The 27772-nt window shown below is 44.9% G+C and overlaps 1 protein-coding gene across 1 annotated transcript; it reads left to right on the forward strand.

Moving 5' to 3' along the window:
* Window positions 1-683: 683 nt before the first annotated feature.
* HHIPL1 (HHIP like 1) lies at window positions 684-27283 on the forward strand. The gene is made up of 9 exons (XM_077820473.1): window positions 684-989; window positions 7738-8384; window positions 12203-12346; window positions 13808-14136; window positions 16497-16623; window positions 17237-17382; window positions 20378-20459; window positions 22716-22798; window positions 25236-27283. Exons 1-9 carry the CDS (start codon window positions 684-686, stop codon window positions 25853-25855), a joined length of 2484 nt encoding a protein of 827 aa, XP_077676599.1. The 3' UTR covers window positions 25856-27283.
* Window positions 27284-27772: the final 489 nt, after the last annotated feature.

A 27772-nucleotide genomic window follows, 5' to 3' on the forward strand; every position in this document is an offset into this window, starting at 1 on the left:
TTGACCTAAATACATCTCTTAGGGCTGGACAACAGGACAAAATCAGATTGACACAGCTCTGTTGCGCAGGGGTGTGAAAAATCCCCACGTAGCTAAACTGACTGAGTCCCTGGTGTAGACAGTGCCAGCTGGAGTGAGGAATTCTCCTAGCCATGGCCTCTTGTGGAGGTGGAGTTGGGAGAACCCCGCCGGTGGCTGTAGTATCGGAAGGGCCGCAGCAGCACCTATGTCTCTGTGGGGTTTTATGTGTCGCCATAGGCTGGGGGGTGAACTGCTCACAGCCCTGAGCTATGGGGAGCTGCCCCCCCCCCGGGAGCCGCAGCCCATATTTCTTTGCGAAAATTGCTTCTTCTACGTGCGTTTCCTTCCCTGCAGCTGCTCTCGGCTCTGCCCAGAGCCGGGGCGGCGCTTCAGCCTGACGCCGGGGCCCCCGGCCCTAGGGCACCGTTAGCAGGAGAGAGCGGGACCGGCCAGCTCCCGCCCCAGCGGCCGGCGAATCGCCTCTGCCGGCCCGCTGGGTTCCGGCGCGGCCAGGCTGCCCCGAGCGCCGGAGGGGTGGGAGCGGCCGGGCGACGTGCAGCCAAAGGGGCGGCCCGGGGGATTGCATAACCCGAGCCCGCCCTGGCGGGGCGAGGGAGCGGGCGGGGGCCAGGCTGCCGGCCGCACTGAGCCCAGCGCCCAGCATGGCACATGGCAGGCCGGCGCCGGGTCCCGGGGGGGCCGGGCCGGGGCCGCGGTCCCCGCTCCTGGCGCTGCTGCTGCTGCTGGCCGGGCTAGGCCAGGTGCGACCCCACCCGCAGTGCCTGGACTTCAAGCCGCCCTTCAGGCCGCCGCAGCCGCTCGACTTCTGCGTGCAGTACTCGGACTTCGGCTGCTGCGACATGGAGCAGGACCGGGCGCTGATGGAGCGGTACTACAGCCTGAGCGGCCGCCTGGCCCAGCCTGACTACGCCGCCTGCGCCAGCCACCTGCAGGACCTGCTCTGCCAGGTGACACCGCGCCCCCTGCTCCCCTTCCCGCAGCGCCCGCTCGGCCCGGTGACACCGCGCCCCCTGCTCCTCTCCCCTTCCCGCAGCGCCCGCTCTCCCCGGTGACACCGCGCCCTCTGCTTCCCTCCCCTTCCCGCAGCGCCCGCTCTGCCCGGTGACCCCGCGCCCTCTGCTTCCCTCCCCTTCCCGCAGCGCCCGCTCTCCCCGGTGACACCGCGCCCTCTGCTTCCCTCCCCTTCCCGCAGCGCCCGCTCTGCCCGGTGACCCCGCGCCCCCTGCTCCTCTCCCCTTCCCGCAGCACCCGCTCTGCCCGGTGACCCCGCGCCCTCTGCTTCCCTCCCCTTCCCGCAGCGCCCGCTCTCCCCGGTGACACCGCGCCCTCTGCTTCCCTCCCCTTCCCGCAGCGCCCGCTCTGCCCGGTGACCCCGCGCCCTCTGCTTCCCTCCCCTTCCCGCAGCGCCCGCTCTGCCCGGTGACCCCGCGCCCCCTGCTCCTCTCCCCTTCCCGCAGCGCCCGCTCTCCCCGGTGACACCGCGCCCTCTGCTTCCCTCCCCTTCCTGCAGCGCCCGCTCTGCCCGGTGACCCCGCGCCCTCTGCTTCCCTCCCCTTCCCGCAGCGCCCGCTCTGCCCGGTGACCCCGCGCCCCCTGCTCCCCTTCCCGCAGCGCCCGCTCGGCCCGGTGACCCCGCGCCCCCTGCTCCTCTCCCCTTCCCGCAGCGCCCGCTCTGCCCGGTGACACCGCGCCCTCTGCTTCCCTCCCCTTCCCGCAGCGCCCGCTCTCCCCGGTGACACCGCGCCCTCTGCTTCCCTCCCCTTCCCGCAGCGCCCGCTCTGCCCGGTGACCCCGCGCCCCCTGCTCCCCTCCCCTTCCCGCAGCACCCGCTCTGCCCGGTGACCCCGCGCCCTCTGCTTCCCTCCCCTTCCCGCAGCGCCCGCTCTGCCCGGTGACCCCGCGCCCTCTGCTTCCCTCCCCTTCCCGCAGCGCCCGCTCTCCCCGGTGACACCGCGCCCTCTGCTTCCCTCCCCTTCCCGCAGCGCCCGCTCTGCCCGGTGACCCCGCGCCCTCTGCTTCCCTCCCCTTCCCGCAGCGCCCGCTCTGCCCGGTGACCCCGCGCCCCCTGCTCCTCTCCCCTTCCCGCAGCGCCCGCTCTCCCCGGTGACACCGCGCCCTCTGCTTCCCTCCCCTTCCCGCAGCGCCCGCTCTGCCCGGTGACCCCGCGCCCTCTGCTTCCCTCCCCTTCCCGCAGCGCCCGCTCTGCCCGGTGACCCCGCGCCCCCTGCTCCCCTTCCCGCAGCGCCCGCTCGGCCCGGTGACCCCGCGCCCCCTGCTCCTCTCCCCTTCCCGCAGCGCCCGCTCTGCCCGGTGACCCCGCGCCCCCTGCTCCCCTCCCCTTCCCGCAGCGCCCGCTCGGCCCGGTGACCCCGCGCCCTCTGCTCCCCTCCCCTTCCCGCAGCGCCCGCTCGGCCCGGTGACCCCGCTCCCCTGCTCCTCTCCCCTTCCCGCAGCGCCCGCTCGGCCCGGTGACACCGCGCCCTCTGCTCCCCTTCCCGCAGCGCCCGCTTGGCCGGGTGACACCGCGCCCCCGGCTCCCCCTCCCCTTCCTGCAGCGCCCGCTCGGCCCGGTGACCCCGCACCCCCGCTCCCCTCCCCTTCCCGCAGCGCCCGCTCTGCCCGGTGACACCGCGCCCCCTGCTCCTCTCCCCTTCCCGCAGCGCCCGCTCGGCCGGGTGACACCGCGCCCCCGGCTCCCCCTCCTCTTCCCGCAGCGCCCGCTCTGCCCGGTGACACCGCACCCCCTGGTCCACTTCCCCTTCCCGCAGGGCCAGCTCTGCCTGGTGACACCGCACCCCCTGCTTCCCTCCCCTTCCCGCAGCGCCCGCTCTGCCCGGTAACACCGCGCCCCCTGCTCCGTTTCCGCTTCTACTTCCCGCAGCGCCCGCTCTGCCCAGTGACACCGCACCCCCTGCTCCCTTTCCGCTTCCCCTTCCCGCACGGCCCGCTCGGCCTGGTGACACCGCACCCCCTGCTCCCCTCCACTTCCCGCACGGCCCGCTCGGCCTGGTGACACCGCACCCCCTGCTCCCCTCCACTTCCCGCACGGCCTGCTCGGCCAGGTGACACCGCACCCCCTGCTCCCCTCCCCTTCCCGCCGCGCCCGCTTGGCCAGGTGACACCGCGCCCCCTGCTCCCCCTCCCCTTCCCGCAGCGCCCGCTCTGCCTGGTGACACCGCGCCCCCTGTGGCCCCTCCCCTTCCCGCAGCACCCGATCGGCCAGGTGACACCGCGCCCCCGGCTCCCCTTCCCGCAGCGCCCTCTCAGCCCAGTGACACCGCACCCCCTGGTGCCCCTCCCCTTCCCGCAGTGCCCGCTCTGCCCGATGACACCGCGCCCCCTGCTCCTCTCCCCTTCCCGCAGCACCTGCTCTGCCCGATGACACCGCGCCCTCTGCTTCCCTCCCCTTCCTGCAGCAGCCGCTCTGCCCGGAGACACCGCACCTCCTGCTCCCCTTCCCACAGCGCCCACTCTGCCCAGTGACACCAGGCCCCCTGCTCCCTTTCCGCTTCCCCTTCCCGCAGGGCCCGCTCGGCCAGGTGACACCGCACCCCCTGCTCCCTTTCCGCTTCCCCTTCCCGCACGGCCCGCTCGGCCTGGAGACACCGCACCCCCTGCTTCCTCTCCCCTTCCCACAGTGCCCACTTGGCCAGGTGACACTGCACCCCCTGCTACCCGTCCCCTTCCGAACCGAGGCAGTGGGAGCTGTGATCAGCCGAACCTGTGGATGCTGCAGGTAAACAAATGGTCCCGGCCCACCAGCGGATTTCCCTGACAGGCTGCGTTCCAAAGTTTGCCAATCCCTGCTTTATGCTGTTCAAAAGCTTTCCATCGCAGGTGAAATTTTCAAGGGACCAGTTAAGGCTGCTTTAGTGCTGCAAAGCAGCAAGGAACGGGCTGAGGACAAACTATATAAAGTGAAAATAATTACATGTATGGGTACAGCCTGCTGAAAACTTTTGTAAAGAGATGGAGGGCAAAGGCTTTGATTCCCATTAAACTACAACCTCCTAAATAAGTATATAATTATTCAAAGTAAGAGTATTGTGCTTCCTAGGTTGAAATTGATAAGAAATATCAAAGGTTAAGTGGAAAGTAGAACACTTTTCTCAAAACTTGCATCAGAACTGCCAGACTGATACCACAGGTAAATCATTGCTGGATCTGAGTACCAAATCCTGATTCTAATTGTTGCAATTAATGTCAATCCTTAGGTAAATATTTTTTGTAACTCTGTAAGTTAGCTGCCTAAATAACTGAGACATATCCAGCCAGCTACTTAAATTAGTGACAGTGTTTCTTTCAATTCTTATCACGGTATTGGCCTGCCCAGTCTTGTCCACTAGCTTCCATGTGCTCTGGATCAAGACCTAGAAGAGTTCAATTAAAAGCATTAATAAAACAGTGTAGCTTGTAATTTTTAGAAGAGAATTTAGATCTGCTGGTCATGCTGTGCCATGAATTCAGTGCAAAGTCAGTCAACGTTATAACTAACTGAACACAACAAATAAAGTAGCATTAGGGGTTGGATGCACCATTTGATTCACAAGCAAAGAATTTCAAGATCAGGCTTTTTGTGTTTCGGATTCAGAATCAGAAGGTCTCCCAACTTTGAGCATTTTAGTAGTGGAAAATACTACAGAAACATGGTTCAGTGCAGAATCTGGCTGGTTGTTAATCTTTTGTACATCACTTCCAATGGGATGTTACTGTGTGTATACAAATGGCACCACAGATGTGTTATGACTTGCATATAAGGTTATCCACAATATCTTCTGTTATTAACACTGACTTAAGACTAAGGCCTGGTCTACGCTGTGGGGGGGGAATCAATCTAAGTTACGCAACTTCAGCTAAATGAATAATGTAGCTGAAGTTGACATACTTAGATCTGTGGTAAGTCAACGGCTTACGCTCCCCCGTCGACTCCACCTGTGCTTCTCGACCAGAGTCAACAAGAGAGCGCTCAGCGGTCGATTTATCGCATCTTCGATCCCCGCTGGATCGATTGCCGCCCGTCGATCGAGCAGGTCATATAGACAAGCCCTAAGGATCAAACACAGTAACAAAGGAATTAGGCATTCATGCTTCTATGCCATTTTTATCTCCTGTATTGAAACCAAAATATTGGTGTCTGGTGCATATGGAGTGTAAGATGACCGCCTGGTTTGAGATACCCTGTCAGAGAACCATATGTACTACAGCATTTAACATGAGTCTGTTTTCTTCTCCATACGCGTGTGAAACTCCATTGATGTCAATGTGAGCTATGCATGTGTGGCCAGTATGAATGCTATAATAGTTTTAAGTTGGAATTCTCTTGCTGTTTTGTATTAAGGTTTGACTTTTAAGACCAAATTTTCAATCATGGCCACAGCAAATGCACTAGGAAATATGCCAGCTTATCTGCTATGCCTTGCGCACTTTTACATTTGCATAAGTGAATTGGTGTGCAGTTACTCAATCTGTGGATGCACTTTTGGTGTTTTGTCTCATTGAATCTCCTTTTTTTCACATTAATTGCTGTTCATTTGAAGGGCAATCAGCATAATAACCTTCATTTTGCAATGAATAGGTTGACATAATAAGAAATCTTATTATACACTAACCAGATCTATTACATAGTCCCTTGCTTTATTATGGGAGATGCCAGAACTATTATAAAAATGAAATATTGTGTGTAGTACAATTGTGTATATTTACCAGCTAATTTAAATATAGGTATCTTGGATGTTTTTTCTTTTCATCATTGACTAATGACCTAATCTGTATGTTGTTTTTTTTTAAATTAAGCCCATTTTGCTTAGGTGACGTGTGGCCCTATAATTAAAGCACAGATTTATTCAAGAGAGTTGGTTTCTTTTCCCAGCTATACCACAGACTGGCTTAGTGATATGTGATAAATCATTCTTCCTCTCTTTTTCTCAATTTACTTATCTATCACTTGTAATTAAAAATCCTTACCAACTGAGGCTTATTGCATTGTTATAGAGCACTTTAATATCTTTGGCTGGAAGGTGCATCAGAAGTGGAAAGTAATATATTATTACTTGACAAGAAAAAACACCTGAAAACCAAGAGAACTGGGTGTTTTGGTCAGTTTGTAAGAGACAAGTAATTTTCTGGATTTAAGTGACTTCTTATGTCAAGAAAATGTGCTCATGATAGATAACCCTTATATGAATTTGATTCAGTTCTTAAGCAGGGCATCTTCATAAACTGTTGTTTATTTGTGTTGCAGTAGCTACCAAAGGGCCCAATCTGGATTGGAACCCTTTCATGATAGGCACTGTAACATCTCAGAGCTGGGGCCCTACCAAATTCATGGTCCATTTTGGTCAATTTTGCAGTCATAGGATTTTAAAAATCATAAATTTCATGATTTCAACTATTTAAATCTGAAATTTCACCGTGTTGTAATTGCAAGGGTCCTGACCCAAAAAGGAGTTGGGAGGGGCCAGGTTATTGCAGGGGGATTGTGGTACTGCTACCCTTACTTCTCCGCTGTTGCTGACGGCAGTGCTACTGTCAGAGCTAGGCAGCTGGAGCGCGGCAGCTGCTGGCCAGGAGCCCAGCTCTGAAGGCAGAGCTGCTGCCTGCTGAGCTGGGCCTTCGGTCAACAGGCACCATTCTCCAGCCGCCCAGCTCAGAAGGCAGCAGCGCAGAACTAAGGGTGGCATGGTATGGTATTGCCACCCTTACTTCTGCACTGCTGCTGGTGGGGTGCTGCCTTCAGAGCTTGGATCCTGGCCAACAGTCGCTGCTCTCTGGCCGCCCAGCTCTGAAGGCAGCGCAGAAGTAAGCGTGGTAATACTGCAACCCCCCTAAAATAACCTGGCGATGCCCCTGCAACTCCCTTTTGGGTCAGGAGCCCCAGTGAAATCTGTATAGATTAGGGTAAAAGCACACAAAAGACCAGATTTCACGGGGGGGAGAGCAGATTTCACAGACTGTAATTTTTTTTCATGGCTGTGAATTTGGTACAGCCCTACTCATAGCATGAATAGTCTCTATACCCTAAGAGTTTACAATCTAGTTTAATGGTCTCAAGATGCATTTGCACTCGCTAGTCAGGTAGTTGGGTATTCAGATGTAGTTTGTGCTCACAGACCTGTGGCCCTCACTCTATGTAGCTGTTACAGCAGTGCATGCCTTTGTCCGCTGAAGAGGAATGGAAGCTATAGAAAGCGATGGCTCAGTTGCTGCTTCTTTCAATGTGGAAATTTTGGGACCTGATTCTTCTGTGTTGGTCCAGTTTTATAGTTACAGGTGTGACTCCAAGATTTCAATGCAGTTGCTCCAGCATTACACTGGAGTAGAGCGATGGTGACTCTCTATCTTTGGACAATAGAGCCTGTAACACAAAACTTCACTTTTCCTCTGTTAGGACGTTGGCGTGATATACACTAAGCATACCCATGAGCCTGGGTCCAGTTTTTTTGTGTTGTCACTCAGGCTTGAATACCTGAATCCACATTTGAGAACTCTCATTGAAACCTGGCTCCCACCATCTGTACTTGAGGTTATTACCTCGATTGTTGGGATGAATTGTTTTCAAAGGTCTGAGATCTTTACGTATGTAAATATATTTGCACAGTGAGTCACATGCATGTTGTGATAAAATGACGTTTCATATTTTGGTGACATTTTTTTGGCCACATTTTGAAGTGACTGAGGTTTCCGCTCTTTCCGTAGGAATGCTCCCCCTATGCTGCTCACTTGTATGATGCTGAGGATCCTTCCACTCCCTTGCGGACAGTGGCAGGACTTTGCCAAGAATACTGTGAGCAGGTGTGGCAAAAATGCAGGTCCATGTTTCGCTATCTCTCTATGGACAAAGAATTATTGGCCCTGGAAAACAATATGGCAAAGTTCTGCCACTATTTGTCACTTGATGATGTGGACTATTGTTTCCCTCGCCTGCTGGTAAATCAGAATCTTAATAAAAACCTTGGGTTCATGACTGCCAATTCAGAGGGCTGTCTCCAGTTGTGCCTAGTAGAGGTAGCTAATGGTCTGCGGAATCCTGTTGCTATGGTGCATGCACATGATGGAACTCACAGATTTTTCATTGCCGAACAAGTTGGTTTAGTTTGGACCTACCTCCCAGATCGGTCAAGGCTGGAAAAGCCATTTCTGAACATCAGCGAAGCCGTACTTACCTCACCTTGGGAAGGAGACGAGAGAGGTTTTCTAGGTATTGTCTTCCATCCTAAATTCAAATTTAATGGTAAAGTGTATGTCTACTATTCAGTTGAAGTTCATTTTGAAGAGAGAATCCGAATAAGTGAGTTCAGAATTTCTCCTGATGACATGAATACTTTGGACCATAGTTCTGAAAGGTATTGTATGCACATTTATCTGTCAAAATTATTTAAGATTTTAAAGAAAATTTCATGCATTTTTAAAGGCCTGCTAACACAATAAACAAGATTTATTTGGCTTAATATTGCTCTTTCATTCTAATTTATATGAAGTAAGTCCTAGTCTCTTTATGCTGTAACTTTAAAGGGGAAAAAGGACATCAATTTATAACTGAGATTTTATTTTAATGTACAAAGATCAGAAAATTCAAAACCTTTTCCCCAAGAGTAATTGTAGCTGCTTCTTTTTGCACAGGTATGTATTAAGGTATAAAAGATACATGTTGAATGTAGATGAATTACAATTGCCCTGGAAAAAAAATTGAATTTCCTAACCATTGAACATCTAAAGATATAACTATAATGTTGCATAAAGTTTTTTGCATTTAATTTCCTTGGTTTGACGGCTGCGTAAGAAAGAAAAAGGAGCAAGAGAAACCTTGACCACACATTCAAGTTCTGCACTGTGTGAGTCAAATTCATCCCTACTGGAATGTCACTGAAGTCAATATAAATCAAGTCAGCGATGTTACACCAAAGATTAATTTGGCCCAATATGCTTAGCTGAGTGATGTTGCATTCCTGTGGTGTTGTGCATTCAAATAAATATGTATCTTTTGGAATGAAATAAATACAGTTGCATTTATTTGAATTTGCCGTGCTCTTCCTATAATCACACTGTTATGAGCACATTTTGGGCTCATCAGCTCAGCACATTTAAAGTTATTAGAAAATAATATTTTAATTCATCAGTCTTAAAGCAGAAACTCTGAAAACCACCTTACTTGCCACTTCATATGCTGATCTAGCATACACTTCTTTTCCTTCCCTCCCCACAGTCTCACACACATTGATATGAAAGGGCTTTCTTCTGTGCTATTGCCCTCATAGACAGCCTCTCTATACCTCTGTTTTGACTGCATCTGTTTTATCTATCTCTTTTAAAATGTCCTCCTAAAATCTACCTGTTCTCTCTTCTGAGTGCCTTTCAGTATCTCCTTCAACTACCCTGAAGTGTCATATAATTCCACAGCTATAGTATCTGTTATTATTTATTACTCTTATAGGCACAAAATTCAGAGAAAGGATGGTTCAGGGGTACTAGTTTAGGGCTTGGGAGACCTCATTTCAAGTCCCAACTCTGCCACTGACTTCCTGTGTGACCTTGGACAGGTCACTTAGCCTCTCTGTGCCTCAGTTCCCTATCTGTAAAATGGGAATTAATACCACATTTCTACTTCACAGGGTGTTGTGAGGATAAATTAATTAAATATTATGAGTAGCCCAGATACTATGGTAATGAGGGACCCTATAAATACCTTAGGTAGATAGAAATGTGTAATAATTGTGCAACATCCTGAGATACATTTGTATGAGACACTATATAAGATAACTTTTTAATTACTATATATGCCAAACCAAAATATGCACAGTAAATTAGGAAATGTCTGAGTGCATTCAGTATTATTTTAAAATAATACATTTTGCATGTAATAATCTTCTGTATTTTAAAAGTTTGCATTATAGTGAATTGGAGCATCCTATTCTTCTAAAACAAGGCATCATTGAAGGCAGTGTAAGGTTTTGGTTTCATAAATGTTGGTGTTTCATTGCTTAATATACGGAATTAAGGCACAGGCCAAACACATTAACTGCACTATTTTTAAGCACAGCTATATTTTTCTTATTAAAAATGTTTTATGGCTTCTGAGTTAGCTAATCTGATTCTGCTGTTGCTCTGCACCTACAGTGCAAAGGTAATTGAAGTTTTGCATGTAGGACAAAGGAGGACTGGTTTATAAAGTTTATAATCTGGAGTAGGACCTCAAAATGACAGGTTTATGAGATCACTGAATATTATTAATTTTATTATCTTTATGCTAGCACCCACAATGTGTTAGGTACTTTCCAAACACTCAAGAATGAGTGATCCTTACTCCAAAGAAGTCACAGTCTAGTGACAGGCAGAGGCTCAGGGAAGAGGAACGACAGTTTATATATGTCAACTTAGTTCCCTGTAGGCAGAATGGCAGAAGTGAGTCTTTAAAAGAAATTTAGATGTGGACAGGAGAAGAGCCTTGAGAAATGGATCAGGGGCCTAACCCTGCAAACGTTCATTCTCGTGCTGTCCTGTTGAATGAAGATCCATCAGGCTCTAAGTTTATAACCTCTTCCGTCGCTACTACAATGTTCATTACAAAAATAGATTCATGCTGCAACCTGAAAAAAGCAAACCCTGGTCCTGCTGTCCTTACTTTGGCAAGGCTTCCATTGACTTCACTGAGAATATTGTCCAGAGATGGATAGTCAGGCCTGTAACCCTGTGTGGGGTTCCATTAGCATTAAGAGTGAGAATGTATCTATTCTGTTTGCCTTCAGGTTTATTAGTTTGTCTTGCTGTACTGCAGAATCCCTTTGCTTTGGGAGGAGCTGAACAGAAAGAAGGTTTCTATTACTTACAGTATCCTTCTTCACTTTTACGCTTGGGTAGTGTTTTGATGTGGTCTTGAACAGCTACTCCATTCTAGAGGTGATGAAGTTTAGTGATGGATGAACTGATCCCTACATGGCTAGTTTATCTGTTTACAATGCGCTTTAGGATCTTTCAGAAGGAGAGGGGACAACATTAATGCAAGATACTGTGATTTGTTATTATCTGATCAATTATTTTTACAGATATTAGAGAGAGACTGTCAACTTGAAATATAGTGGGTTTTTTAAAATAAGAAAATAAAATACATTTCAAGTGTTACACTTGCCCCTGAATCCCACTGCCAAAATGTGTACTTTTTTGATCATGTTTTCCTATATTTAACTGTTTGCTATACTTAAAGTGATGCCAAATGCACAAAGTAAACCAGCTGAAAAAAGATTTCTTTCCTCAAATTTCTTTCAGTTAACAATAATGTTAGGTGTTGCTTTGAACAATAATCAGAATACTTGTCTTGACACAGTGTGAATATGTTTTAAGGATATCCCTTTGAAAATCATTTAAGTTTGTGGTTCGGTAATGTACAGATTCCAGGAGCAAGTGAAATATGCATCTGTAATTCTCCTTAATAATTTGTGCCTCAAGCCTTGAGCTTTGTTGTTGTTATTATTTAATATTTGTAAAGCAGTAGCTCAGAAAGCCCCAATCAGAATTGTAGCCACATTGTGCCGGGCACTGTGCAAATGCACAGGTAGAACTCGGTCCTGGACCTTATAGTTTACAGTCTGACTGGAAACGAGAAGCAACAACTGTGTATGACAAACAAAAGGTACAAAGAGCGGGAGGACAGGGATAACAAAAAAAAAATTACTGCATATGCTAAACCAAAGTATGCACAGTAAATTATGAAATGTGTGAAGTGCAAACAATATTATTTTAAAAGAATACATTTTGCATGTAATAATCATAAACATGGTTACATAGGTTCCTTACTGCACAATGTGATGGTTCCATATCATTGAAAATTTTGTGGATTTATCTAAAATAATAAAATCAACTGTGTCTGCCCTGTTGCACCATTTGGGATTCCAGATGACTAGTGCACACTATTATATGGCTCAAAAAATAATGTGTCTGAAATCAAAAGCTGGCCCACTGCATGTAGCGTGTTAAAGAAAAATCTCTGATTTCTCTAGAGCAAGGACAAAGCAAAATTCTATAACCAGGGCGTGGAGGAAGATTTGTATTTTTCCTGGTCCTCATACAATTTCATGTCTCAAATGCTGTACTTAGGCTATTGTGCTACTGTGCCTTTTGCTTATAAGTTACCCAATATTGATAATGCTTCATTCCTGGTTTTGATCAGGATAATTCTGGAGGTAGAAGAGCCAGCTTCCAATCACAATGGAGGAGAGCTGCTCTTTGGAGATGATGGTTATCTTTACATATTTACTGGGGATGGAGGCATGGCTGGCGATCCTTTTGGGACGTTTGGAAATGCTCAAAACAAGTATGAGCCTCTAAGTGTGTGTGCAACTTTGTGTGTGGAGGTGGGTTGGGGAGGGGGGTTAAGTAGAAAAGATAAGCCAAGGGGAGAGGAACTGTTTTTCTAGTTATGTTTATTGTTTCCTTAAATGTGTGATTCCAGTTTCCTCAACAGGCATTAAAGCAGTATTCTCGCCTTTTTAAGGTAAAAATAACTGGAATTATAGAAAATTCCTTTGGTTCTAATTTCATGCCATAATGTAATAAAACCTAGATATGTTGACACCAAGTCCTGTGGCTTATCTATTAGACCATGTTTCCATTAAACCAAAATGTCTTCATTTAAAAATAAATAATTCAAAACGGAGCTCTTCCCTAATCTAGATTATGCCATTTTGCAGTGTGGAACAAACACCCAAAATACTTACATTTGGAAATTAGCTGCTGACAATGCACCACATTTAATTTTCATTACACATTCAGTATGTTGCATAGATGCCATAATGAACCAAGTGCTGTCATAAATCTTGTTACTATAGAGGAAGCTTTGTTACTGCAACCCTTTCTTTGCATATTAAGCGTTGTTATGATGCTAATTTACATTGCAACAGTAACTAATGTGTTTTTTAAAGAACTATGAAAATCTGAAACACGAACTCAATTTTTAGCCACAATATCCTGAACTGAGCCCAGTTTTCTAGGATCTAGATGGGGGCTATAGAGCTTTTCACTTCCAAGACACCAGTTTAAATCTGCCACGTTGGTAGTCCCAAAAAGTACTTACTATACGAAGGCTGTTCAGTGGCCCATGCAAAACGAGATAGATGATCTTGGTCCGGTTGCTTAAGTAAAACTATCCAGATAACAAAAAGCTCCCCACAACTGGCACCCTTGTTGGGAGCAAAGAGGCCAGTGTCTGATTGGGCAAGGAAACTGCCCTCACCCTGGAGGTGATCCCATTAATCCTCACTGCTGGATCTTGGTGAGGAAGCTTGCACTGCTGCTGCCACCTATTCTGGGGATAAATAGAGGGCTTCTGCCCATCTGTCATTTTTCATGAACAATAAATTCACTTAGGCTGCAGTCCTGCAAACACTAACTTGCCAACTTAACTTTTCTCCCATTCTCCCATAGCAGTCTCATTGAGGTCTATAGATCTTCTCGGATGCTTAAAGTGAAATGTGTAAATGTTTGCAGAATCAGGCCCTTAATTTTTTACTTAAATCAGTTTTTCTTTTGTCTGTAAGACTAAATCCTGCCCTCATTAAAGCCCTTGGCAAAGCTCTGGTTTACTTTAAACTGCGTAGGTTGGCTCCCATAAACTTCAACTACGTGAATATTTGATGCACTGAAAGACTTTTATGTTTTCTGAAATAGAAATTATGAAATTTTAGACTGCATTTTTTAAAAAAGTACTTATCTTTGGTTAAGAATATGTGTTTAAGAGAGTGCTGTCTTTTCTCCTCTCTCTTTTGAACAAATACAGATCAACATTGCTAGGCAAAGTGTTACGGATCAATGTGGACAATAATGACCATGGGCCTCTTTATAGAATCCCTCCAGACAACCCGTTTGTTAGTGACCCAAAAGCTCGACCTGAAGTCTATGCATACGGAGTGAGAAATATGTGGCGCTGCTCTTTCGATCGGGGCGAACCCTATACAAAGGAAGGGAGAGGGCGACTTTTCTGCGGAGATGTAGGACAGAATAAATTTGAAGAAGTTAACATTATAGAGAGAGGAAAAAATTATGGCTGGAGAGCAAGGGAAGGATTCAGCTGTTATGATAAGAAACTATGCGCCAATTCCTCACTAGGTAATTATACACTCTAAATAAATGACCATGATATTGGGTGGTGCCTGGACTTCCATTATTGACTTCTGCTTTCACAGGTTGATTGTGCAGTTGCTAACATGTATTTTTGGGTTTAAACTTGGCATATGCAGCCTCATCCTGGGAGCAAACTGACTTGGAAAGTTACATTAAAAACTCTTGCCATTTTTGAGTTACGAGAAAAATGAACTGAACTTTAATGCCCTGGCTATTCCACTTCGTAACCAAATATGGTGCTAATTATACCAAACTGTGCTAAGTTTTCATGGTGGTTCTGTGAATTGGATAAATATGCACGAGGGACAATTTTCATTTTTGCTACATAAACTACACTAATATGCAAGTGTGTGGAAGTCAGAGCTATTGGCTTTATCCAACACCTTGCCCCTGAGATAGTAACATTTTACTGATTTATCTCCATAACTCATAAATGGTTTAGCTTCATAAAGAGATTCTTCAAGCTATTATTCCCCTACATGGATTGGTTACTCTGCCGGCTTTTAAAAGGCTACTCTGTTGTGCAGTGTGATTATTTATTTTTTAATCCCAAAAGGAAAACACTCTTAACTTCTTATTTTTAACACTTTGGCTTAGTACACATGCTGTCTGCTACAGTTTGGTCAACATAGTAAATCTCAGGGCATGCCAGGCCATAAATGTGTCTGGATTTTGGGCCACAGCTTCAGTGGGAGTAAATTGGCATCGCTTCACTGCAGCCAATGGAGTGACACCACTTTACACCAGCCAAGCATTTGGCCTGTTTTGTTTTTATGTTGTTCAATGCCTTACTTTTTTCTTTTTGCCATGTAAACATCATCTTCCTATGAATTTAAATATAAGGGAATTGGTACATAGGAAAGGACATTAAGAGCTATAAAATGTGGGTTAATGGGTTGGAAGGCATGTGGCACATTTTAAGTCTGAATTCTCTTCCTTCTGCCACTGAAAAAGTAGCCTTTTAAGTGTCCTTTTAATGCCTTTCTGTGTGTCAGTTACGTAAGCTACGTTAATGGGAAGCTCTTTATCAGTGACACCGTGGGTTCAGAACAGTTTCTTATGCTTTCATAGATTCTTTAAAATAAAACAAGTTTTCAGAAGTAACTACTTTAGATGGGAAGCTATGCTGTATAATTTTTATATAGCCATCTGCCCTGACCCTTACAATACATGAATGCGCCATGAAGTTAAGGGGAGTGGGAAGGGCTTGGCAGCTTTCAGGATCCGGTCTGGTATTTATGTTGTGTAAACTGCTTTCCTTATGGAAACAGCTCATTAAGTTTCTTGTCCTCAACAAGGGATTTCCCACCTGGCTTTCCTCATCCACACTACCCTCATCTTCCCAAGGCAGAGAGTTACATTTGTTGACAGAAGAGGGCTGCCTAGGATTCCCTTCAGATCTCATCAGTGCCCATTCTAGCTCAGCTCCAGTGGTCACTTCAGAGAGATGAGGCTCTAGTGCAGCAGGTTGAGTATCAAGCTGCCATTCAAGGCTCTCCTGGAGCCAATCGCCAGTCACGGGAGTACTCGCTGAGAGACGCAGGAGAGTGCTGAGCCCTTTGGATTCCCAGCAAATAAGTGTGGGAAAAACAGGATGGGGAGAGAAATATGTTTCCCTTCTCCAATTTCCTATTCTCCAATTGCTGTGTGGGAGAAGAGGGATAGAGAGGAGAAATGCATGCCTTCTTGCCCCCATATACATATGCCCTCTGTCCCTATATTCAGGAGTTTGGGAGGAGAGAGGGAGGGGAGTGAGGAAACTTTTAAGATGGAGCCCTAGGGAGTCACAATATGACTCTCTACCCTGGTGATGTTTTGTGGTGATTTCATGAATATTTTGCATTAAATATGGCAACACTGTCACGATGTCTCACCACAATTATTTTGTGGCTCTTCAAGGGTAAGTTCCTCTACTTCAGAGTGACATGCGAGATTCCCTGACAGGGTTGTGAACATACAGTTTCTTTCATGCTTGCAGCCCTGTTCTAGAGGGGAGAGACCAGGCTCAGGAATACAGCTAGGCATCTCCCATGACAGCACGCGGCTAATCACAGAGCCTTTAGGTCCACCATTAAATTATTTTGTACACTTAATTACTGGATCAGTTTCTTGGTAAGGAGCCCCTAGTTATCACAGCCATTTGGGAGAAGAGACCTGAAAGGCCAAAGTATAATAAAAATAAATTTGACTCCATTCAGTAGTTGGTTTAGCACAGAACAAGAAGCTGGATGGGAATTTGATAGTACACATCGCTGACTAGTAACCATCTATCATTTTATCGATAGAACAGCTATTCTGTATCATACTTAAAACAAGGAAAGACACAATATCTTCTCCCCCTACAGATGATGTGCTTCCAATTTATGCTTATCCACACAAAATGGGGAAATCTGTTATAGGAGGCTATGTCTATCGAGGTTGTGAGTCTCCAAACCTGAATGGACTGTACATATTTGGTGATTTTATGAGTGGGTAAGTCCAGTCGCTCAGCAAGCATTACCCCCAGCTGAAATCTTCCATTTTTGCTCCATACGCCTGCAAATGCTTCTGCAGTGTAACCATCGCTGACTTACTGCTCTTTGCTTGGTTTATTCTGAGTGCAAACCCTTACTGCATATTACAGATGACTCACATAACATGTTTTTATGTAATCGTTATTCCATGTTATTGTGAAGGTATATGATTATCACACCAGCAGTAGATATTGCTGATTCACTTGGTGTCAGTACATGTGAACGGATGTGGCTTTGACATTGATTTAAAACCATAAAAGGAGAGTAAATGACCATTCTGTATTTTGGTGCATCTTTAATGCTTTGCACTATCCAGCCACAGGATGTGCCTAACTCCCATTGAAACGAATGGGAGTTAGGCACCTACATACCCGTGAGAGTCTGTGCCCATGTATCTTAATGTTTCTGGTCGTATTAAATGTTCATCCCCTTTCATTTCTGTTGAATCTAATGTGAGTGGAGAGCACACATCCGTCACAGGATTGGGCACTCTTTTAATTATCCCATTTGGTACTACTAGATTAAAAGTATCTGTCCCAGTTGCCTGTTGAAAATTATTTTTTGTCTTGCAGACGTTTAATGTCATTGAAAGAGAAAGATTTTACTGGAGAATGGCAGTACACTGAAATTTGCATGGGAACAGGACAAACGTGTGTGTTCCCTGGGCTTATCAATAATTATTATCAGTACATCATCTCTTTTGCTGAAGATGAGGCAGGTAATCATATAGTATTACACTGAACAGTGTGGTTGTATTTTATCTTCAGAGCAAAACACCATGGAATGAGAATACTTTTTTAGGTTAAGAAGCACGCATTCTGGAGAGTAGCTCAGGTAAGATCCAGAGTGTGCCCAAACATTAAAAAATTGGACTCCCGAGTTCTCACAGCTACTAAAAACAAGCAATTATAATGTTCTCTTCCTTAAGTGGCCAGTGTCTCATGCAATGATGAGCCCATTAGCAGTTTTGGAGTGGGTTGCTTGCCATTTTATTTATTTATTTTTACTGTGGATCCATTTGCATTACCGTCTGCCCCATTGCCGTTTGGAGGGGAGCGAATGCCTGGGGACAAATACGTTAAAACATCACTTAGCGGGAACCTTAATCTTCAATTTGAAAAAGCCATAGGAAATATATGGGGGGTACACCTACACTGCAATAAAAGAACCACAGCATGGTTTGGGGCTGGCCAGGGTCAGCTGATTCAGACTCATAAGGCTTGGGCAGCAGGGCTAAAAAATGAAGTGTAGATGTTTGGCCTTAGGCTGGAGCCTGGGCTCTGAAATCCCATGAGGGGGAAAGTTCTCAGAGCCTGGGCTCAAGACCAAGCCTGAATGTCTACAGTGCTGTTTTTAGCCCCACAGCCCGAATTCTGTGAGCGTGAATCAATTAACCCAGGCTCTGAGGTTCAATGCCAGAGTTTTTTTTATTGCAGTGTAGATGCAACTGGGTGGCCACAAGGTTGACGGTAAAAATGAAAGGAGTCTGGTAGTTGTTACAACAAGCTTATGCTTTTGGCTCATTAAGATCTGGACTGGACACTATTAATGACTGACAGAAAATTAGACACAATGAGCGGTGATAGTGAAACCTGCTCGTACTGGCCTTGAATATTGTAAATCTCCTTTCAGAGTGAAACAGAATGGAAATTGTACACTGTTTTAGTATCTTGCAATGTGTGAATTGCAAACAATTGTATATTTCCTTTTAGGTTCATATTCTGGCAAAACTTCCGTTGATGTCAATGAGAGTTTTGCTTAGGTAGTAGGTAAAGTATTTGGCCTTGGTTTTAAATAATATCATTTGTGACGAGGCTTCAGGATAAGCTACTGGCTCTGTATGTTACAAGAGTGAGCTCTTATGATATGAAATCCTAGTTTCATATCATAAGGGGGGAAGAGGATCTGAAGGGAAAACTTGGCATTGGTCAAGTGCTAGTACATTCATGTTGTTAATTACGTGAGACTGAAGTAAGGATAAGCACACTGTACAATTCATAGCAGTAGACGCATTAGAGTCACTCCACAAATGTTTAGCATGGTTGCTAAGCAGCAGCATGCACTACATTGAAATTTAGGAGTTTGTGCTCTTAGACGTAATGTAAGTCTGTTGGCTTCTGATCACAATGACTCCTGCCACAGTCCCTGAGGTATGGTTTTATAACGCTTTGTTGTTCCTGGACAGTTGAGCGGACAATGTTTGGTATTAATGCAGGCTGAATGCAATTGAATAACTGAATTTACAATGTTTTCCCTTTTTTTATATTTAAAAATAAAACCCTTTATTGACATAATTAGCCTATCCCCTCCCTAGGCTTCAGAGCCAGCGCTCCAACCCAAACCACAACATCTACACTGCTGTTTTTAGCACCACAGTGCGAACCCAAGTCTGTAGACTCAGGCTCTGAGACTCACTGCCAGGGTTTTTAAAACACAATACTGATGCCCCCCGTGAGGTGCAAAGTGGATGTAAAATCCTACCATTCTGTAGCTTTTTACACTTACACTGCACTGGAATAAGTGACTGTACAAGGTGCAATGGAGTATCAGGTTTGTAATCTGTTAACAGGTTTAGTTCTTCCTATGTATTCATTTCAGTATAATGGAAAGAAAAGGTACCACTAAAATAATATATTCCTCTACTGAGTTCAGGGTATAATCTTCTCTTGGGCCCTTTTGCTGTCCGGAGATGTTTGTTTATGACTTTACCAGTCAGTTATTTGAGTGGGCCTTCCCTTACTAAAATGCTTGTTTTCAGGATTACTACTCTGACGGGTGGGAAGCAGCTCCTGTGCAATGGCAAACCACAAATCTTTTTGGTATACTTGTGATATTTGCATAAAATTCCCAAATCAGCTCTCTGCAGGGAGGTGGTGCTACTGTATAGGTGGTTATGTTCTGCATGCATAAAAGTCAGGTTATGTGCTTGGGTCCATTCCTTTGCACAGTTAACCTCATTAGTAGGGCAGTGACTATTTTCAGGTTAAATGTCTGGAAAAATTATTGATGAGTCATGGCAAAATTTGATTAAAATCCAGGGGCAAATCTTGAGGCTCCCTATGCAGTTGGGAGTTTACCCAAGCAAAATCAGAGTAAAGACCTCAGGATTTTGCACACAAGGTTTCTCTTTGATATCCTTGATTCCCACCCACACCCATGATTTCTTTGATCTCAACTCTCCTGCTGCTGCTTCTCCTCCTCCTCTTCACTGCATACATAGGGGATGCCTTAGGGGGTCTGGCAAGTCAAGGCTTCTCCCAACCAGCAGGTCTGTGCCTGTTTCTCTCTCCCCTTCTCTCTGCACTTTTGGGATGGGGAACCCAGAGAATATCCTCAGCAGCAGGCCTGAAGCCAGACACTGTGAGGCAGGGTTGAGGAACCCAAAGGATAGCCTTTCCAGTAGGCAGGCTGGTGAATGAAGAGTGTGGTGGGAGAAGAGAGGTGTGTGTGAAGGAAATCAGTGAGTTTTGACATAAAATTCTCTCTGGCAGGTAGAGCTGTGTGAATAATCTCTAACTAATTTATTTGATCAAATTTGTCCTCATAAAAATCTATTTTCTCCAATTATGTTAATATTTTCACAGAATAATTCTTGGTACATAGGCCATTCTCTGTCTGTCTATTGTATTTTATATTCAGTCTTTTCAAGTGGATGCATAGGTTACATGACAGGTTTCTCTTCCCAGACAGTAATTCTTATTTGTTTTTCTAAGGAGAACTTTACTTCATGTCTACTGGAGTACCAAGTGCCACCGCTCCCAATGGAGTAGTTTACAAAATAGTAGACACCTCACGGTGAGAAATGCTCTTGTTACAAAACCTACATTTTGGTTCTGTGGACCTGGATTCAAATGTGATTGATGGTTATTGCTGAAATAAATTGCCCTTGTTTCACCTTGGCCCCTTGTTAAAGAGTAAACCAGTGTAAACAGGAACTGGCTTCATATTGGAGAGTTCTGAGTAAGCTTTCTAGTGGATGCTCTAGGTTTCCACAGAGTTGGAGTCTGCATTGGTGGGTGATCCATGGATTTGCTTTGAAGGGGGGTTGTATACCTTACCTGGCTGTGAGGGTTATTCAGTGGCAGCTTGGAAAGCCGGCAGCTGGTTTTGTGGCACTCAAGTCTCTCAGAGGCTGCTGCATTAGGGGACAGTGGAGCCTCATGACTTCTGCCCAAACTGATGCTGCCTTTGTCAAGGTGGTTGGTATGTTCCTGACAGGCCCATCTGCTCCCTCCTGCACAAAGCCCACCTCCACAGAGCACCTTCTGCAGCTGGCCAACATCTTCTTCAGGGGAGGTGTGAGGTCCATGTCCACAGAGAGGCCTCTCTATGTGAATTAAAGGGCGCAGCCTGGCCTGATATTAGCACCACCACTTTCTATAACTAAAACAGGAAAAATAAAATAAAAACTGAATTTACTTTTTGCCATTTATGCTGTTGGTATAATGGTGGAATTAGCTTGGACAGTGGCATGAAGACTAGGGCTTCACTTTCTGAATCTCATGCTATTGCACGAAGTTGTTGTATCTGGGACATTAACAATGTAGGAGAATCTTGGGGAGGATTAATAGATTTTAATTTAACTAAAACATGACTATTAAAGGACCAAGTAATGCCTTCAGATAAATGCGCCTAGTAGGCTTTTTAAGACGTGTGCTTATTTAAAATAAACTAAATTTGGGCATCAGCTCTCTGAGCGTCTTTTTCAAGTCAGCATGGGAAAACTCCTTATTTATAGAGAATATCTCTCTGCTTGCATATGGGTAGCTTCTGAATTCCAGAACTTCACCCTTTTCTTTTTTTTCTGACACCTTTGCAGATTAGTTCTTTTTTGATCGTCTCATTGCCCATTAACTGAAACAATTTAGAATATTTCCTGCATACCATAGAATGTATTAAAAAGATGTTTGCAGTTTCCATGGTACAAACCAGCATCTTAAAACCATGGGCATCCCTTTTTAAAATACAAAGTATAATCCTTATTAGTATCAAACCACATAAAAACATTCAAAATTTTGAAAAACAGAACTCAACTGGCAATTTATAATTTATAAATGAAAGTCTTCTTAGTAGGACTCATTACAGAGCATAGCAGTGGAAAAATAAAGATTTGTACAAGGGCTTACAAAAGTATAGTATCCGTAAGTCAATAAGTGAGAGAGCTATTCTTCATGTCTGGCTACTACGGTCTTCTTTCCAGACACAGCAGATGCAAACGACTCTAATTATGTAGGGATTATTTGCTGCATGTGTGCATGCAAATAGTCAGACTGCATTATCCAACTGTTGCGCTGCTTTGAAAATCCTCAGAAGCCCTGAAAATAACAAACCAAATATCAGAGGAAAAAGTGGCTGTGTACTGGGTATAACTTCTCAAAAGTGAGGGACGCTGCCATGGCAAACAAGCTTGAGTCAAATGAATGTAGCATTTTAAGAGAATGCTTCTTTAAAAGGGACTCTGAATGTAAAAATCTAATTTGAAGTGAATTGCATCTATGATGCTGTTTAAACTGTTAACTTGCTGTCAGTGACAAATTCCAGATTCTTTTTATTTTTCATTTTATATCATTCTTTCTGGCTCCTTTCTGTTGTATGAATTGTGGTGCAAAGTGAAGTGTATTTTTGTTTTAAATATATAAATGATTGCATGCCATCTTGTTTCTATGGAGATGGCTTGGAAACTTGCATGTGAACATGACATTCATTTCAGCTATCTAACAAACATTGTATAGCTTTATGCTTTTTTTCTGTTCAATTTGATTCATATCTTTCTGTATCGCTTGAACCCACCAGTGATTTGTACTTTGATGGATACAGCAATGATCAAGAAAATGCTATCAAAATATTGCACATGCTTGTGAATATTTGAGCTCTCTGATATACAGAATGAATAGGATTTTGTGGGGTGGGGTATAAGAGTTTATTTGGGTCATTAAAATAGACCTTTTTTCCACAAGTATGAAATTCATTGAAAAGCAATGGAAACAAAGAATGCTGCTGATACCATTGGAAAGCAATTCATCCTGTATTGTCTGTGTTCCTCTTTCACAGGAGAGCACCCCCAGGAAAATGCCGTGTTGAGCCTTTGTCAGTGAAGGTGAAAAGCAGGCTAATAAAGTTTGTGCCGAAGGAGAGTGAGTATTGTTGTTGCTCCTTATTTTTGATCCGTAAATATAAACTCAAAACCAGCACTGTCTTTTTGGATATATGCAAACCATCCAGAGCCTCAGACCCAGTCTATCCTTAAAATTAATTTCTATCTACACCTTTTTAATATAAGGAGTGGAAGGATGGTTGGGGCACTAGCCTAGGACTTGGGAGACGCTGGTTCAATTCCCTGCTGTGTTACAGACTTCCTGTGTAACCTTGGGCAAGGCAATGGAGGCAGATCTACACTTAAAAGCCACAGCACTTCAGTGAAGACACTACCTATGCTGATGGGAAGGCTTCTTCTGTCGGCATAGTTAATCCACCTCTGTGAGAGGTAGTAGCTATGTTGATGGGAGAAGCTCTCCCTTTGACATTGTGCTGTCGACACTGGGAGTTAGGTTGATATAACTGCATTGCTTGGGGTGTGGATTTTTCACACCCCTGAGCAACGTAGTTATACCAATTTCAGTTTGTGGTATAGACCTCACCTTAGTCTTTCTGTGCCTCAGTTCCATGTCTGTAAAATGGGGATAGCAGCACTCCCCTTCCTCACAGGAGTGTTGTGAGGATAAATACATTCAAGATTGTGAGGCACTCAGATACCGGGGTGGTGGGAGGCCATATAAGTACCTAGAATAGACATACTAAACATTCAGCTTAGACTGTGCCTCCTTACCTGACTTTTTCCCATTCCCTCCCATCTTCTCTTTCTGTGGTAGATAGCAATATGGCTGTCTCATTAAGAGCAGCATGGATTCCCTGTGCCAGGGCTTAAATTCAGCCAGAGCCATTCAGAGCAGAGCTCAGGTAAATATTTTCAGACCTGAGGGAGCTCTGGTGCCTCCGGTAGGGCAGAAGCCCCGAGCCCTGCCCCTTCCCGCGGTTGTGGGGCAGAAGCCCTCGGGCTCTGGGAAATAGTCTGTGAGAATTTAAACCCTGCCTGTTGTCATCTCTGCACTGCAGTCTTGAATTCTACAGTGCTTTCCACTAGGAAAACAGTGGATTTTGGAGTACCTCCTAATAGGCAGAAGCACTTCAGTGTGTGAAAAGTCTTGTTATTAGAGGACTGGAAATTAGCTCCTTGAGAGAGATTGGATCTGAGCCACTGTTACTTAGAGGTCAGGAAAGGATGAGGAAAATGCTCTCGAAAGATTCAGTTCACTCAGATAATCAGCTGAACTTCTGGCTTACGCATCCCCTCCGTGCCCCCCCCCCCCCGCCATTGATTGCCTGTTACTAAATGTACTATTGCATAATGATAGACTTTATCAATTAGTGAGCTCCAGAATTGCTGAGTACATTGTGAGATCAGGCCCTAAACCTAACAATGTGTAAGTTTCCAGAGTGTGATAATCTCTTCTCTGTATTGTCAGTTTCCCCAATTTATTTTCTGTCTTCAGAAGCTGAGCTTTCAGAATAGGGAATGCTTTTCATGCTACAAACAAGACCCCCCTGCCAACATATGGGATTCTGGGAGGATGTTCCAAAAAACTGAGCCTCTCCAAATCTTGGCCAGTCGAGGATGTGGGTTATTTAGGAGAGGGTGGTGTTTGACACTTTTTCCCCTCTGTATATTAAAAAGAATGATGAGTGAGGTTGGAGGGGAAGTCCGTAGGCTAAACAGCAGAATTTTGACATCTTTGCAAATATGCATAATGTTGGGAGAGCTACGTGGTTAGTTATTATTCTGACTAAAGTAACTATCCCTTTGACTATCCTATATTTATTTTTAACTTAAAAATAGAATGAATAAGCAAGTCCAGTAATTCCTGGAAGCTGCAACAGTAAAATATGTCCAGCCCTTTGCAGTTCAAGACTGTTTTAAAAAAACCCACTGTTTTATGTGTTGTCCTGGCAACTCAGCTCTTTTTGCACATTCCAGTTACCAGAGAGAATTGATTGTGAATGTCTGTGATTCCAGCCACACTGAATAAAGTATCTGGCACAGTGGGGAGGCTGGAGCTCTCACAATCTGGTAATGATCCAATCATTAGTAATGAAGAAGACAGCAGAAGTAGAAGCATGTCTTTAAAAATGCTTTCTGCAGGGGCAAGAGGTACTTGGAGAGACCTCTATTTCTTGCCAGAAGTCTCAAGCATTTAAGTCTGACTCTTGATATGTCCACGCATTAAAGTTCTGTTGGTAAACTGTGCATGCAAATTTGGTAATGTTTCCTTTTTTGTCCTATTTATTGGCATTGAACAGTGCAGTCATCTCCAGCAGCCAGACATTCTTAATACACTGGAAACTTTTAGCTGATGCAATGTTGGTTTAACTACTCAACAGGATCAAGAAAGTAAACTCCATCAGAAGTTAAATACAGTGGAGCTATAAGTTAGCACTGTTTTTATGTAGTCATTTTAAACTATTGTACTAGCTTTATAAACTCATTATCGTTACCTCTGTTTTTCCCCCGATAAGAACTGATTGTGAAAACACCAACCCAACGGCCTAGATTAAGGACCACCACCAAAGCCCCACGCAGGGGTAGGCCAACTTCTGAAACACCCCATGCCACTACTCCAGACTGGGTGGAACAAATCTTGAACCTTCTAAGGAATCAAAATAGAGTGCAGGTGACCTCCAGAACACCAACAACCAAACCCCCAAAGTCCAGGAAAGGGGGGAAGAGTGGGGAAAGAAGAGGGCAGAGAAGGAAAAACAAACTTCCCAGCACTCTGACTCCACCCCAGCTCCTGAATGGTGCAGTGCGACTGATGAACAGGCAAGCAAGAGGAAGAGACCGGGGAAGGGTGGAGATTTACATCAATGGAGAGTGGGGCACTGTGTGTGACGACTTGTGGAACTCCAAGGCGGCAGTTGTGGTGTGTCGCCAGTTAGGGTTCCCTTATGTTGTCAGGGCAACCAAGAGAGCGGAGTTTGGGGAAGGACGTTCGCTTCGGATTCTTCTTGATGATGTTGAGTGCACTGGGCAGGAGAAGAACCTGCTGGAATGCACACATGCAGACATTGGCAAAAACAACTGCTCCCACAAAGAAGATGCAGGAGTGATATGTAGCCATGAAGAGGTTATAAACTGAAAACTAAAAACAGCACATTGGGAGGAATGGGAGGGTAGAAATGGACTAACCTCATCTTTCTTTTTCCCCCTTCTTAAACAGTGGATGTATTGAAAACGGTATATTTAACCCTGAGGATGCTATATCTGATTTAAGTAATCTTGCAGTCTTGTCCCCATACATCCTATAATGTGTGTGCTGGGAGGAGGGAGAGAATGTACAGAACATAATCGCTTGAGCATGTGTGTGATCAGGGTTTTCTTTTTTACAGGTGGAAGAAGAAACATCCTCATGTTAGCGATTATGAAATAGAAAGATGTACCCCTTTGTCATCTCAAATGCAACTGTAGCACAGAGTTCCCCCAGCCAGGTCTAGCAGCATTCCGCTGAAAAACATTCCCAAATGGCAGTGTTTTAAAGTTTTGTTTATCCAAACATTCACATTGCCTGCTTAACTGTTCTGGCACCTGTACAAAAAACTGAACATTGATCTTTGAGCATCTACGAGTCTGTGTGTTTTGTTGTGGAAAATGGAGATAACTTAGTGTTGAATCTCCATGCTCTGGCTTTAAAAGGAAAATGAAGTCAGGGACCTGATTCTCCTCTCTGGCTGTTTTTATGCCGGTGTAAATGTATTGACTAAAGTGGGAATTACACCTGTTTACATGAGGAAGGAATCCTACCCGGAGTCATTGTAGTGTCTGGAAGAATTATGTGTTAAATTCTACAAATTGATTCAAGTTTCATTTCAGAGAGTCTTGTCTCATCTCACTTGCACGAGAGTAACTGCATTGACTTCACTGGAGTTACTCCCATTTACACCAGTGTAAGCAAGTGGCAAATCCAGCCCATAGTACATATGGTGGCTCTAATCCAGTTTAACTGCAGTTATGGAGACACTTCAGTCCTGATTGTCCACTGCCTTGAGCCTTGTGTGACCACATACCTCTGTGCAAAACTCTACCAAATCAGAAATGTAGCCTTTTACACCCATTTTGCACAGTGTAAATGACTACACAAGGGGCAGTGCCATAGAGAACAAGGCCTGTTACATGTGTACAATCCTTAAAGGGACACCATCAGTTTCAAAAAATCTTACACTTTTGTCTGAATTGGTTTTTTTACAAGTAACACATAAGTAGCCCTAACTGAATGAATGGAGACACGTTGTTTCTGTCTCTCTTGCTCTCTCTCTCTCTCATTTTTTAAAACAGTTTTTGTGTCCTCATTTTATATACAGTAATTTTCACTTTATATTCAGTGTCTATTTCCTATTTACGGTGTGTCTTTCAGACCACACCATGCGAAAGATGAAAAAAAGGAATATGTAGTACTTGTAAAGACAGCCAGCAGAATTCAAACACAAGACTTAGAATCTGCAACTGTTGACTAATTTTGTTGAAATAGCCCAGAATCCACGCTGACTGTGTCCTTTCAAATCCAAAACACAACTCCAGATGCTAAATAAATTTGTTTAAAATGATCATGCCTGAACTTTCTTGAAGACCCTATAAATATTCCTTGCTGGTAAAGAATAGCATCCCTGTGTGAGCAGAGATGATGAAAGGAGTAGCACAGACTACAACTTTCTGTTCCATGTTAATCAAGCTAAAAGGGAAAAACAAAGAAGTAAGGTGCCTTTTATGGAATGTTGTTCTTGTTGCCACAAAAAACTCAAAATGTCATTAAGGCTTTTTTCACAGCAACCCAGTAATGAGGTGCAGCTGTTGAAAACTTGGGGATACTCAATTTGGATTCATCTGTTTGGGGAACAATTCGAGAACCCCTTTGTAAATTTGTCTATAAAATCATTGGGCCACATACAACAGTTTTTTGGGCGGGTTGGGGGAAAGAGGAATTATTTCATACCATTTGTTTTCAGAAATTCTCCTTTCTTTTTCATAATCTAATTTCATCCAATGCTAGCTGTTTGATTTT

Source organism: Eretmochelys imbricata, chromosome 6 (assembly GCF_965152235.1).
Source record: "Eretmochelys imbricata isolate rEreImb1 chromosome 6, rEreImb1.hap1, whole genome shotgun sequence".
Lineage (NCBI taxonomy): Eukaryota > Metazoa > Chordata > Testudines > Cheloniidae > Eretmochelys > Eretmochelys imbricata.

What these genes read in the sequence shown, in the direction of transcription:
- HHIPL1 (XM_077820473.1), top strand. Translation starts at nt 684, where the DNA reads ATGGCACATGGCAGGCCGGCGCCGGGTCCCGGGGGGGCCGGGCCGGGG. An exon ending in TGCAGGACCTGCTCTGCCAG is followed by an intron (nt 990 to 7,737) that starts GTGACACCGCGC and finishes CTCTTTCCGTAG; the next exon opens with GAATGCTCCCCCTATGCTGC. An exon ending in TTTTGCTGAAGATGAGGCAG is followed by an intron (nt 17,383 to 20,377) that starts GTAATCATATAG and finishes TGTTTTTCTAAG; the next exon opens with GAGAACTTTACTTCATGTCT.